This window comes from Neovison vison, chromosome 3 (genome assembly GCF_020171115.1).
Source record: "Neovison vison isolate M4711 chromosome 3, ASM_NN_V1, whole genome shotgun sequence".
NCBI lineage: Eukaryota > Metazoa > Chordata > Mammalia > Carnivora > Mustelidae > Neogale > Neogale vison.
This window is the reverse complement of record NC_058093.1, coordinates 217,348,823-217,362,801: the sequence shown is the minus strand read 5'-3', so window position 1 is coordinate 217,362,801 and position 13,979 is coordinate 217,348,823. Positions and strand designations below refer to the sequence as shown.

The 13,979-nt window shown below is 41.9% G+C and overlaps 1 protein-coding gene across 1 annotated transcript in view; it reads right to left on the bottom strand.

Moving 5' to 3' along the window:
* PISD (phosphatidylserine decarboxylase) overlaps positions 1 to 13,762 on the bottom strand; it is a 43,590-nt gene extending 29,828 nt beyond the window's left edge. Inside the window, exons 1-2 of the mRNA XM_044243865.1 lie at positions 13,671 to 13,762; positions 1,685 to 1,764 (exon numbers count right to left, since the gene is read on the bottom strand). Of these exons, the coding sequence (XP_044099800.1) occupies positions 1,685 to 1,764; positions 13,671 to 13,735 (145 nt within the window). The 5' untranslated portion in view covers positions 13,736 to 13,762. The remainder of the gene's footprint in view (positions 1 to 1,684; positions 1,765 to 13,670) is intronic.
* Positions 13,763 to 13,979: the final 217 nt, after the last annotated feature.

Here is a 13,979-nt window from a genome sequence, read left to right as displayed (position 1 = left end):
TGTGACCCAGCAATTCTGTTATTAGGGATATTTCTGAAAGAAATGAAATCGACATCTACACAAAAACTTATATAAAAATGTTCAGCAGCAGCCAAAAAGTAGAAACAACCCAAATGTCCATCAACTGGTAAATGAATTAAAATGTGGTGCATCCATACAAAGGAGTATTATTTCATAACACAAAGGAATAAAGTACCAACACATGATATAACATGAACCTTAAAAACCTTATGTGAAAGAAATGGGGAGTGATAGTTTAAAGAGTCAAGTGCTGTTACTGGCTTGGGGAAAATGGGGGGGAATGAAATTCTAAAATTAATAGTGGTGATGGTTGCACAATTCTGAATATACTCAAAGCCACCGAACTGCACTTTAAAAAAAGATGAATTTTATGGTATATGGATTATACCTCAATAATACTGTTATTAAAACAAAATCTCAAGAGCTGAATCACCAGGAGCCTACACAAAACCAGAGAATACCCTTCTTACTACCTGTGACTTCCAACAGGAGGAAGCCCTCCTGCTCCCGACATCACCAGCTCCCCCCACGTTTTGGGTGTTGCTGTTTCTTCTTTTAATGAGCAAGTGTGGGTGTCATTAATCTCTTCCATCTTCTAATTATTCCTAATAAACCCTTACTAGTTCACAACTAAATATTCTGCCTCTGACCAAGAAAGACTGACCATAAAGCAACTTTTTTCTCTCTTTCTGAAATAACTGGTGAAAAGCGAAGTGCTGTTCCCTCCTCACTGCAGTGAGCCCTCACCCTAGATGGACTAGTCACGTTCCACTGAATGCTGCCTGCTACACTAGCCCTTTGACTACATGTCTTGCCTTCTTAGAGGCTTACTTTGCCTCCCCAAAAAGAAGTTGTTAAGTAGAGACAGCCCTCCACTACTGACCACCTCTCTGCTGGACTTGTCACTTTATAAAAGCACAGCTTCTCTGCAGATCCAAGATTATGGCTCAGGTACTGTGGCTCCCGTTCTATCCTTCTCGTGATTCCCACGTGGTCCAGCTTGCAAGTCTTAACTAAATAAGGAACACCCAGATGTGGGGCTATCTACCGTTATAAACGTTTTGTTTTCATTCTTTTTAACAAATTTGTTTTATTCCCAAGGTCCTCTCATGGTCAGTTCAAAATGGCTTCTGGTATGATCGAATAAAAAGAATATCTTACAGAATCAAGCTCCGTACAAAATCAAAAAAGCCCATAATCTAGTTTTTATGAGGGTGTGGGAAACTGAGGTACTCATGAGCACCTCGTGCTCATATGCACACAAGCTGGAACAACCCTCCTCGAAGAACAATTTGGCTTAAATGCCATCTTGTAAAATACACAAATCTTCTGCTCCAGCAATTCTAGCTCTACAGATTTATCCTGAAGCTACACCAAAATATGTTACCTCAGAAATGTCTATAATAGAAAAAGCCTAGAAACAACCTAAAGGTCCAACACCAAATGGTAGTCTTCAACAGAATACTATGCAGCCAGTAAAAATGATGAGGTAATGATCACTAGGGCTCCAGTGATGACTATCTACAAGACACTCTAAGCACCCCACAGATATAAGGTCAGTTAATTCCACTAACAATGCAATGAAATAGGAGCTGTTTATCCCAGTGTACTGATAAGCAAACTGAAGCACAGAGGCCAGCACCACCTCTAACTGTCCACTTACTTGTGTAGAAGGCTCTGACAGGCAGCTTTCTTAAGGACTGCAGGACGTGGCTTACAGCAGTGTTCTCACAGTGAAGAAGGCTATAATCAAGCAAAAATGAACCATTAAACATTTATTTTAAAAAAATTTCTTTTTTTAAAGATTTTATTTATTTATTTGACAGAGAGAGATTACAAGTAGGCAGAAAGGCAGGCAGAGAGAGCGAGGGAAGCAGGATCCCTGCTGAGCAGAGAGCCCAATGCGGGACTTGATCCCAGGACCCTGAGATCATGACCTGAGCCAAAGGCAGTGGCTTAACCCACTGAGCCACCCAGGCACCCTATTTTAAAAAAAATTTTTTTTTAAATTTTTTTAAGAAGGCTCCTTGCCCAGCATAGAGCGCAACATGGGGCTTAAACTCACAACCCTGAGGATCAAGACCTGAGCAGAGATCAAGAGTCAGCTGCTTAACTGACCGAGCCACGTAGGAGCCCCTATTTAAAAAAAAAAAAATTAAGATTTTATTTATTTATTTGAGAGAGAATGAGAGAGTACAGGGATGCCTGGGTAGCTTGGTGGATTAAGCGTCTACCTTTCCTTAGGTCATGATCCCAGGGTCCTGGGATCAAGTCCCACGTCAGGCTCCCAGGGAGCCCATTTCTCCCTCTATCTGCTGCTCCCTCTGCCTACTGCTCCCCTTGCTTGTGTTCTATCTCTGACAAATAAATATTTTTTTTTAATTACTTTAAAAAATGTTGGAGCACCTGGGTGGCTCAGTCGGTTAAGTGACTGACTCATGTCATGATCCCAGGGTCCTGAAAATGAGCCCCACGTCAAGCTCACCATTCAGCAGGAAATCTATTTCTCCCTCTCCTTCTATCCCTTCCCCCCGCTCATGCTCACTGGCTCCCTGGTGCATGCGTGCTCTCTCTCTCAAATAAATAAATAAAATCTTTTAAAAAGTTTTTTTAAACGTGGATCAATTGGCAAAACTTGAATACAATGTATAGATTCAGTAAGTCTTTGACAGAGAGAGATGACAAGCAGGCAGAGAGGCAGGCAGAGAGAGAGGAGGAAGCAGACTCCCCGCTGAGCAGAGAGCCCGATGCGGGGCTCGATCCCAGGACCCTGAGATCATGACCTGAGCCAAAGGCAGCGGTTTAACCCACTGAGCCACCCAGGTGCCCCTAGATTCAATGTCTTATATCAATCTTAATTTCTTAGTTTTGACCACTGTACAGTGGTTGTGTGAGAAGATGATTTTGTAGGAAAAAAACCTGAAAAGTTCATAGTAAAGGAGTACTAAATCTGTAATTTTCTCTCAAGCCTTTTACAAAAAATATAAATATATATATTTATAACATATATATTTATAACATATATATTATATATTTAATAATAAATAATAAAATATTGCATATTATATATTATATATAATAATATTTTATATATATATGCACACACACATACACGTGTATACAGAGAGAAGAGGAAGGGAGAATAGTAAAGCAAATGCAGTTGACATTTGGGAAATCTGGGTGAATGGTTTTCAGGAATTCTATTCATTATTTTTATAACTTTTCTGTTAAGTTGAAACTATTTCAAAATAGTTAATTTTTTCTTAATTAACATACGATCATAATAGACAATAAACCCAGCACTCTTACAAAAGCCTTATGTTTCCATACCACAAAAGAACAATTGTACTTGTAAACATATAACTCTCTTACTCACTAAGGAATCTAATACTGGTAGCTGAAACTTTAAATTTTAAATGTCTGGCCTGGAAAAAAAATGACACAAATAACCACGTGAACTATTCTAATATACTTCAAGTCTAGAAGGCTCACTTAATTTAGAATTTTTGAATTCTTTTTGTGGCTACTTTGCTATTTTGTCAAGCTAGTTTGACAGAATGAAAAAAATTACCAACAACTTTTCACAGCTTTCCACTCTAAGGAAACATTATTTCTTTTTTTTTTTTTAAGATTTTATTTATTTATTTGACAGACAGATCACAAGTAGGCAGAGAGGCAGGCAGAGAGAGAGAGAGGAGGAAGCAGGCTCCACGCTGAGCAGAGAGCCCAATGTGGGGCTCGATCCCAGGACCCTGGGATCATGACCCAAGCCGAAGGCAGAGGCTTCAACCCACTGAGCCACCCAGGTGCCCCATAAGTAAAATCTTTTAAAAAAAAAAAAAAAAAAAAGGAAAGCATTCATCAACTTTTAGTTAAAAATTGGATCTCCCCTAATCAAAAAGGAAATATTTCCCTTTCAATTCAGATAGCACTTCGGTTTCCCCCTAATTTGACCTGAAATCTGAAGGAAAGAAACTCCTTGCCAGTAGCACTTCTTTCTCTGATGGAGCCCTTTATGATAGAAGCAGTAATTTAATAAACGTCTACATTGTCACTTTTGTGGAAAACAGAACTCTGTGTATGGTCTTCCTACAATCATGTTTACTTTCATGGATATTTAGTATTTACATCTTATATAGACAGTCTGCAAACATGATCAGAATTGACTTAAAAACACCCTCACTGCATGGTGCTAATATGGCTAATGTGATGAACCTGATGCTCCAATAGGTGAGTCAGGTTTGTATGGAGATAAAATATGGGACCATGATAATCACCACCACAAAGGCCAGAGAGACATACAGCTACTAACACAAAGAAGGGTGATGTTTCAGTATATGAATGTTCTTTCAGCACTGAACAATGCTCATTTCTTAAGACTAAAAACTCCCACTACAAAAGCTAAAAGCCTCAAACCCTGCTCTCCAAAAAGAATTAGAACAAGAAGTATAAATCTGACTAAAGGTACATTGTTGTCTTCTATACACTGCTGTGTTATGTGTCCCAGAATGAATGCTGAATCCCCCAACTAAAAGAATGTTTGTAGACTGTTGAATAAGGCTTCTTTTTTCCCTCCCTTAGCTGGGGGAGGTATGAATCAGAGACAATCATCTATCCACTGGAACCAGACACACGGCACACAGGTAGTTTCTCTTGCATGTAGGTCTTCCCCCTTGGCAGCCCTACTCCAGAACACAGAGCTCAGCTCTCTTGTATACCACCTTAGCCAGAGCTCCTGGAAAAAATGCCCAGCAAATGTGCCATTACATCAATTTGTCCTTTATTACTGGACTGTTTCTATCCTCATATAAACCCTATACTTTCTCTAATCTTACATAAACACTGTCCACCATGCATCCTTGCCTAGCTTCCACCCCACTTTTCTTCTCTCCTTTGTAACAAGCTCTTAAAAAGAGCGAGGTTCACTCTTCTCAACCATAAAAATCCTAGAAGAGAATACAGACAATAATTTCTCTGACATCAGCTGTAGCAACTTTGTTCTAGATAGGCCAAATGCAAAAATAAACTACTGGGATTATGTCAAAATAAAAAGCTTCTGTACACGGGTGCATGGGTGGCACGACCTGAGCCTCTGCCTTTGGCTCAGGTCGTGATCTCAGGGTCCTGGAATTGAGCCCCACATTGGGCTCTCTGCTCAACAGGGAGTCTGCCTCTCCCTCTGTCTACCTCTCTGTCTACTTGTGATCTCTCTATCAAATAAATAAATAAAATCTAAAAAAAAAAAAAAAAGCTTCTGCACAGTGAAGGAAACAGTCAACAAAACTAAAAGGCAGGGGGTAGGAGGATGGGGTGGCTGGGTGATGGACACTGGGAGGATATGTGCTATGGTGAGTACTGTGAATTGTGTTAAGACTGATGAATTACAGACATGTACCCCTGAAACAAATAATACATTATATGTTAATTTAAAAAAAAAACTAAAAGGCAACCTATGGAATGAGTTGGGAGAAGATATTTGCAAATGATACACCCAATAAAGGGTTAGTATCTAAAATATATAAAGAACTTATAAAACTCAACACCCAAATAATAAATAATCCAAAAAAAAATTGGCAGAAGACATGAGCAGACATTTCTCTAAAGACATTCAGATGGCCAACAGTCATATGAAAAGGTGCTCATCATCTGTCATCAGGAAATACAAATCAAAGCTACAATACAAAAAATATACAAATACAAAAGAAATACAATACAAAAAAATACAAATCACCTCACACCTGTCAAAATGGCTAAAATCAACATAAGAAACAACAGGTTTCTTCTGATAAGGTTGTTAAGAAAAAGGAACCCTCTTGCACTGTTGGTGGGAATGCAAACTGGTGCAGCTACTGGGGAAAACAGTATGGAGGTTCCTCAAAAAGTTAAAAACTTATGATCCAGTAATCACACTACTGGATATTTACTCAAAAAATACAGAAACACTGGGGCACCTGGGTGGCTCAGTGGGTTAAGCCTCTGCCTTCAGCTCAGGTCATGATCTCGGGGTCTTGGGATCAAAGCCCATGTCAGGCTCCCTTCCCTCCCTCTCTGCCTGCCTCTCTGCCTAATTGTGATCTGTCAAATAAATAAATAAAATCTTAAAAAAAATACAAAAACACTAATTCAAAGTAATACTTGTACCCCTCTTTATAAGAGGATTATTTACAATAGCCAAGATATGGAAGCAGCTCAAGTATCCAACTGATGAATGGCTAAAGAAGATGTGGTGTGTGTATAAATATACGTATATATACACACATGTATGTATATATGTGTGTATATACATATATCTATACATATAGATACATATAGATATATGTATATCTATATGTATAGATATATGTATATACACACACATATATACATATATATATGTATATATACACACACACCACATACAATACATATACACAGGCAATGGAAAATTATTCAGCCCTAAAAAAGAATGAATCTTGCCATTTGCAATGACATGGACAGAGCTAGAGAGTATATGCTAAGCGAGATAGGTCAGAGAAGGACAAATAACAAATGATTTAACTCATACATGGAATTTAAGAATCAAAAAAAATGAACAGAGGGCAAAAAAGAAAAAACGGGAGAGACAAAACAACAAACAGACTCTTTATAACTACAGAGAACAAACTGATAGGTACCAGAGGGGAGGGGAGTAGAGGGATGAGTTAAACAGGTGGTGGGGATTAATGAACACACTTGAGATGAGCATTGTGTGTCGTATGGAATTGCTGAATCACTATATTGTTGAAACTAATATAACACTGTAACACTGAAACTAATGTAATACTGTATGTTAACTAACTGGAATTAAAATAAAAGCTTAAAAAGGGCACCCGGGTGGCTCAGTCAGCTAAGCGTCTGCCTTTGGCTCAGGTCATGATCCTAGAGCCCTGGGATGGAGTCCCACATCTGCTCCCTGCTCAGTGGGAATATGCTTCTCTGCCCTTTCCCTGGCTCACACACATTCTCTCTCTCACTCTCACTTAATAAGTAACATCTTGAAGTAAAATAAAATAAAAAATAAAAACTTAACCAAAAAAAGACCTAGGTTCACTTCCCACCCTCTCTTAATCCTGCTCAACCAGGCTTTTGTTCCTATCCTGTCACCTCTTGTCAAGGTCACCAACAACCTCTGTGTTGCCAGCACACAATGCATGTTTCTTGGGTCTCATTATTTGACCTCTCACAGCAGCATCTGCCACAACTAATCCCTTTCTCTCTCTTTTTTTTTAATTGAGGTATGACTGTCATATAACATTGTTAGTCTCAGGTGTACAACATGAGTCAGTATTTGTATACATTGCAGGGCGCCTGAGTGGCTCCGTAGTTAGGGGTCTGCCTTTGCCTTGGGTCATGGTCCCAGCATCCTGTGCCAGTCCCAAATTAGGCTCCCTGCTCAGCGGAAAGCCTGTTCCTCCTTTTCTAGCTCTGCTGTTTGTGTTCCCTCTCTTGCTATCTCTCTCTCGTAAATAATAAAATCTTTTAAAAATTTTGCATATATTGGTGCGCCTGGGTGGATCAGTGGGTTAAGCCTCTGCCTTCGGCTCAAGTCATGATCCCAGAGGCCTGGGATCAAGTCCCGCATCGGGCTCTCTGCTCAGCAGGGAGCCTGCTTCTCCTCATCATCTCTCTCTGTCTGTCTCTCTGCCTACTTGTGATCTCTCTCTCTGTCAAATAAATAAATAAAATCTTTAAAAAAAATTTTTTTGCATATATTGCAAAATGATCACCACAGTAAGTCTAGTTAACATACGTCGCCATACAGCTACAAAACTTTTTTATGATTAACTACACATCCCCATGACTTATTTATTTTACAACTAGAAGTTTGGACCTCTTGACCTCTTCACCCTTTCTCCTTCCTGAAACACAACTCTCACATGACTCTAGGACGCTGATTTTCCTCCTACCTTTCTGGCCTCTCCCTGCCTTCAAACTGTTGCCATACCCACATTCAGATCTCATCTCCATCTACACTCTTCCTAGAGTTGCTCATCCAGTCCCCTGCCTTTACTTTTTTTAATTTTAATTCCACTATAATTAACATACAGTATTATATTAGTTTCAGGAGTATAATACAGTGATTCAACAATTCCATACGTCACTCAATACACATCACAACAAATGCATGGCTTAATCCCCATCACCTATTTCACCCAGGCCCTCAGGCACCTGTCTTTAGAAGTTTTTTTATAATATTTTTTTAAAGATTTTATTTATTTATTTGACAGAGAGAGATCACAAGTAGGCATAGAGGCAGGCAGAGAGAGAGAGAGGAGGAAGCAGGCTCCCTGCTGAGCAGAGTGCTCAGGCACCTGTCTTTAAATAGCCAGACACTGGGCGCCTGGGTGGCTCAGTGGGTTACGCCGCTGCCTTCGGCTCAGGTCATGATCTCAGGGTCCTGGGATCGAGTCCTGCATCGGGCTCTCTGCTTGGCAGGGAGCCTGCTTCCCTTCCTCTCTCTCTGCCTGCCTCTCTGCTTACTTGTGATCTCTCTGTCAAATAAATACATAAAATCTTAAAAAAAAAAATGTTTTAAACAGCCAGACACTAATGATTCCCTCACTGCTCCTTCAGAGATGTCCAGACCCATTTTTTTTCAACTGGCTACCCAATATCCCCACTCTTCATCATCTCAAATTGAGTTTGTCCAAAACACAACTCTTAACCCTCCCTAACTCCCCTTCAACCTGCTCCCCCCCATCCCCAGAGGTGTCCACCTGTGGTGTGACTAGTCTGTGTTTATCAAATCCATGTCTTCTTCTCCCTGGACACCAAAAACATGGAGTTTGCCAGCTTCCTCTGCAGTAGGGTGTGACCACAAAACTGTGTTCTAACCAATGTGAAGACCATTCAGGTTTTCCAGGAATCCACATCCAGGCTTTCCCCTTCAGCTGGCTCACTGCAGAAAAAAGTGAAGAACTTGGGGAGCCATGTGCTAAAGACAGCAGGAGCATCTTTGAATTACTGTTGTCCAACTGATCAGAAGGACCCACTGGGACTTTATTAAGATCAAGACATAAACTTACTATGTTAAGTTAGAGATCCTGGGGTTTACCTGCTACTATAGCAACATTTCTATTAATACACAATCTCAGCAAAAGGTATCACCCCTCACACAGCTACACAAATCAAGACCCTAAGACTCAGTCTTATAGAGGTCCTTTCTTTCTCACTATCCATATTCAGTACACTGGCAAGACAGGAAAACTTCCTTTAAAATATATTTATCTGGGGGGGCGCCTGGGTGGCTCAGTGGGTTGAGCCGCTGCCTTCGGCTCAGGTCATGATCTCAGGGTCCTGGGACTGAGTCCCACATCGGGCTCTCTGCTCAGCAGGGAGCCTGCTTCCTCCTCTCTCTCTGCCTGCCTCTCTGCCTACTTGTGATCTCTCTCTGTCAAATAAATAAAATCTTAAAATATATATATATATATATTTATCTGGGGCGCTTGGGTGGCTCAGTTGTTAAGCATATGCCTTCGGCTCAGGTCATGATCCCGGGGTACTGGGATCAAGCCCTGCATCAGGCTTCTTGCTCAGTGGGGAGTCTACTTCTCCCTCTCCCTCTGCCTTCTTGTGCTCTATCTCTGTCGAGTAAATAATTTTTTAAAAAAATAAAAAAATAAATTAAATAAATAAAATATATCTTTATCTGCCAAGGAGCACTTGGCTGGCTCAGCTGGAAGAACATGCAACTTGTTCCCAGTCTTAAGTTCAAGACCCACGTTGAGTGTAGAGACTACTTAAAAAATAAACTTAAAATGTGTGTGTGTTTGTGTGTGTATCTTTACCTGCAGATTTTTCACTGCCACCACTACTCACACTCCAGCCCAAGACACCTGATTCTCTTATCAGATGACTATGAAGGCCTGTTCTCCAGTCTCCCGTTTTCATTCTTGGCCCTCTACATACTATTCATCCCAAAACAGCCAGAACGATTTTTTCAAAACAGAAAATAAAACCAGACCCCATATACTAATTCCTTGCTGGATTCTCCGATATCCTGCTGCTTTCCATCTTCTCCTTACTCATTCCTGTTGCTACTCCTAGTACGAACCACACCTTGGCCTCTTCCCACAACCTGCATTTGCTGTTTGTTCTACTGGGCACACGCTTCTATGTGACTCACTCCCTCATTAGTCAGTTCTCCGTGAAAAGGTGTTCTACTGAGCTTGGCTTTCCTGACCACCATATGCCCAAGAGTTGTCCCCATGAAGCATTAACCCTTTAATCGCTTTCCTTTATTTTTTTTTCCCTTTTTCTTTTTTTTAAGATTTTATTTATTTATTTGACAGAGAGAGAGAGATCACAGAGAGCAGGCAGAGAGAGAGAGGGAAGCAGGCCCCCCCGCTAAGCAGAGAGCCCGATGCTGGGCTCGATCCCAGGACCCTAGGATCATGACCTGAGCTGAAGGCAGAGGCTTAACCCACTGAGCCACCCAGGCACCCCCATAAACCTTTTTTTAAAAGATTTTTTTTTTAAAGATTTTTATTTATTTATTTGACAGACAGAGATCACAAGTAGGCAGAGAAGCAGGCAGATAGAGAGGAAGGGAAGCAGGCCCCCAGCTGAACAGAGAGCCCGATGTGGGACTCGATCCCAAAACCCTGAGATCATGACCTGAGCTGAAGGCAGCGGCTTAACCCACTGAGTCACCCAGGCGCCCAAAAGATTTTATTTTTTTGACAGGAGAGAGCGAGAGAGAGCACAGGCGGGGGCGGGGGGGGAGCAGTAGGCAGAGGGAAAGGGAGAAGTAGGCTCCCCGTTGAGCAAGGAGCCTGATGCAGAACTTGATCCCAGAACTCTGGGATCATCACCTGAGCCAAAAGCAGACACTTAACTGTCTGAGCCACCTAGGCGCCCCAACTGTCCATATTCCTTGATGAACATAGGGGTCTGCCTTCTTACTGAACTCCAATCTCAGTGGTGAGATTAAGTCCAGAGGGATGAATGGATAAGTTTAATCAGATGTCTCTTCTCAAGCTGGTTACTCATGTGTGTATCCTGCAAACAGGTGATTAAAGCCCATGACTGAGCATACAAGTCTAACTGTATGGCTCACTGCCACTCACTAGCAGTGTGACTTTAAAAACGTAATTAATTCTAAGCCTCAATTTCTCTATCTGTTAAAACAGGACCTACCTCAATAAGATTACCTGAGACAATCATGAAAAACTGGCACCTAGTTACATATTACTATTATTCAAAGTAACAGAGTTTAGGGGCTCCTGGGTGGTTCAGTTGGTTAAGCACCTGCCTTCAGCTCAGGTCATGGTCCTGGGGTCCTGGTATGGAACCCTGGGTTGGCCTCCCTGCTCAGCAGGGAACTAGCTTCTCCTTCTCCTCCCCATTCGTGCGAACACGCTCGCTCTCGCTCCCTCTCTCAAATGGATGGGTAAAGCCTTTAAAAATAAATAAATAAATAAATAAATAAAATAGCAGTTTATATTCATTACCAATTGTCTATGACCAGGGGCTCAGTCAGTGGAACATGTGACTTACGACCTCAGAGTTGCAAATTCATGCCCCACGTTGGGAGTAAAGATTACTTAAAAAAAAAAAAAAAAAATTGCCTATGACCAATGTCCATGCTGATTGGTTTGTGCCCATACAGTCACAGTTATAAAATTCTTTAACATCATCTATGGTGGTGATGCTTGAACTGTAGTCTTTTTTTTTTTTTTTAAGATTTTTTTTATTTATTTATTTGACAGAGAGAGAGATCATAAGTAGACAGAGAGGCAGGCAGAAAGAGAGAGGGGGAAGCAGGCTCCCTGCTGAGCAGAGAGCCCGATGCGGGGCTCCATCCCAGGACCCTGAGATCATGATCCGAGCCTAAGGCAGCGGCCTAACCCACTGAGCCACCCAGGCGCCCCAAGAATATCATAAATATTTCTGAATCAAAGTCTTGCATAAGCAACCACTACCTAGTTACTAAGTCCATACTTAACCTGAACCTGAGAATCATCTGAAGCACTTGCAGCCCCAAGCCACTACACCTACTGAATCTGAATTTGGCAGCAAGGTGGGGATATATCTGGGAATCTCAATTTCTAATAAACATCTACCCTATTATTTTATCAAACAAGTTTGGAAAACACGGCCATTAATTATCATCCAAGATGTTGCTTTCTCTTTGTTCTATCACCTGCCACACATCACCCAGTTACCAAAAACTCCCCTGCAATACGAGGCTTTCATCTATATGTCTCACAGACATACTTTACTTAAAACCTAAGAAAATACTGTCTTTTTGTTTTTTATGTGTATTAATATATAATACATTTGAAAATTAAAAATTCGTATTGTGTCCAAATCCTCATCCCTTCCAACCCTCGCACCTAAATCCAGTCTCATTTAATCTCCATTGATACTAAAGTATGACTCCACGCCTCCAACCCTTTTTTTTTTTTAATGATGGTGAGTAATGCTCCCCATCAGCATTTTTTTTTAAATATCTGAAGAGTGTCATTTTTAGCTAACTCATGACATAGTTTAGCTGAATTCATGGCTGGTATCAACATCAAATCAGCACAGCTGGTATCAATATCAAATCAGAGACCCTCAGTCCAAATCCCAACAGTTACCCCACACTGCAGAGCCTTCTCCTAAGAGAACTACACCATTTCTGAACAGTCAGTGATAGTAGAGTAAAGCTTTCATGGTAAAGCCAATGACAGTTTCTGTTCCCTCTCAGTCCAAATCCAGTGTCCTTTTACTTGCCAAATCACAATGACAGGTCACCACCTCTGGTCACAGAGCAAGTTTTGGTTAACGCTGACAAAATTAACCCTGCTAGAAAAACAAAAATCACTGTGCATCTCTCATACCCTCGCTCTCTGAAATGACACCAAGCAGACAACTCTGAGTCATAGCTACTAACATTTTAATCCATTTTCCGGGAGTCCAAATGCTCCCAAGCTATTTCTGAATAATAACTGCCCTCATGGTGGGCAGTCTGGGGGAAAGGTCCATGCATGAGGCTGGTCAGGGGCCTGGCTCTGCTACTAACTGGCTGGGTAAAACTGAACAGGTCTCTCCCACACTCAAGGCCTCAATTTTGCCAATTCGAAAAACAGCTGGATTCAGATGATCCCTCAGATCTCTTCCAATTCTAAGAACCTAAGAGGTGGGAGTTAGTCCCCAGACTAACCAAGACCCTAATTCCTTACAGACTATTTGGGATCACCCAATCAACCTCTTTGCTTCAAAGACCAAGAATTCGAGATGAAAGTCCCCGACTTCCAATCCAAAGCTCTTCCCACATCGTACTGCCCTCCAGGAACACAAACCCCGAAAGAGATGTCCAGCCTATAGTGGACGGCACGCAGCCTATTCCATCTGTTTTGTTTGTTTGTTTGTTTTGTCCCTTCTGCATTTTCACTTAGCTGGAAAAGGCAAAGCGAGAGCGCTCAGGCCAGACCCAAATAAATCCGCCAGACCAGACCCTAAATAAATCCGGACCTCCCTAAGAACCGGCAGTCGCACCTGCTCCCGAGCTGAAGGTGGATGGCTCAGTCTTTACCCGACCCTTTCTTAGGGAGCCCGCAAAAAAGAAACGGTTTCTCCCTCCCGACACTCCGGCTCGGACCAGGCCGCCTCCCACCCGAGACAGCCTCTCCAGGCAACTGTACCTGCTCCGCCACGGTGCGACCACGCGTAGCAACCTCAGGAACCTCGACCTCACGGACGTCGCCATCTTGTGTCCTCCTTCTTGGTGGGCCACGCCCCCTTTCCACACTTGTGGCGCATGCGTGTGACGTTACGCACATAGAGCTCACGGGACCAATGAAGAACGCGGTGCGCTGTGGGCGGAGACAGCTAAGCTCCACCCTATGGCTGCTCCTCAGCCCCAGCCCGGCTCTTTGGGCACCTCCAGAACCAGGTTGGGTAGGTTCCTGCTGTGCTATATTGGGGCCTGGGTGCAAAGTCCGCAGTCTTTC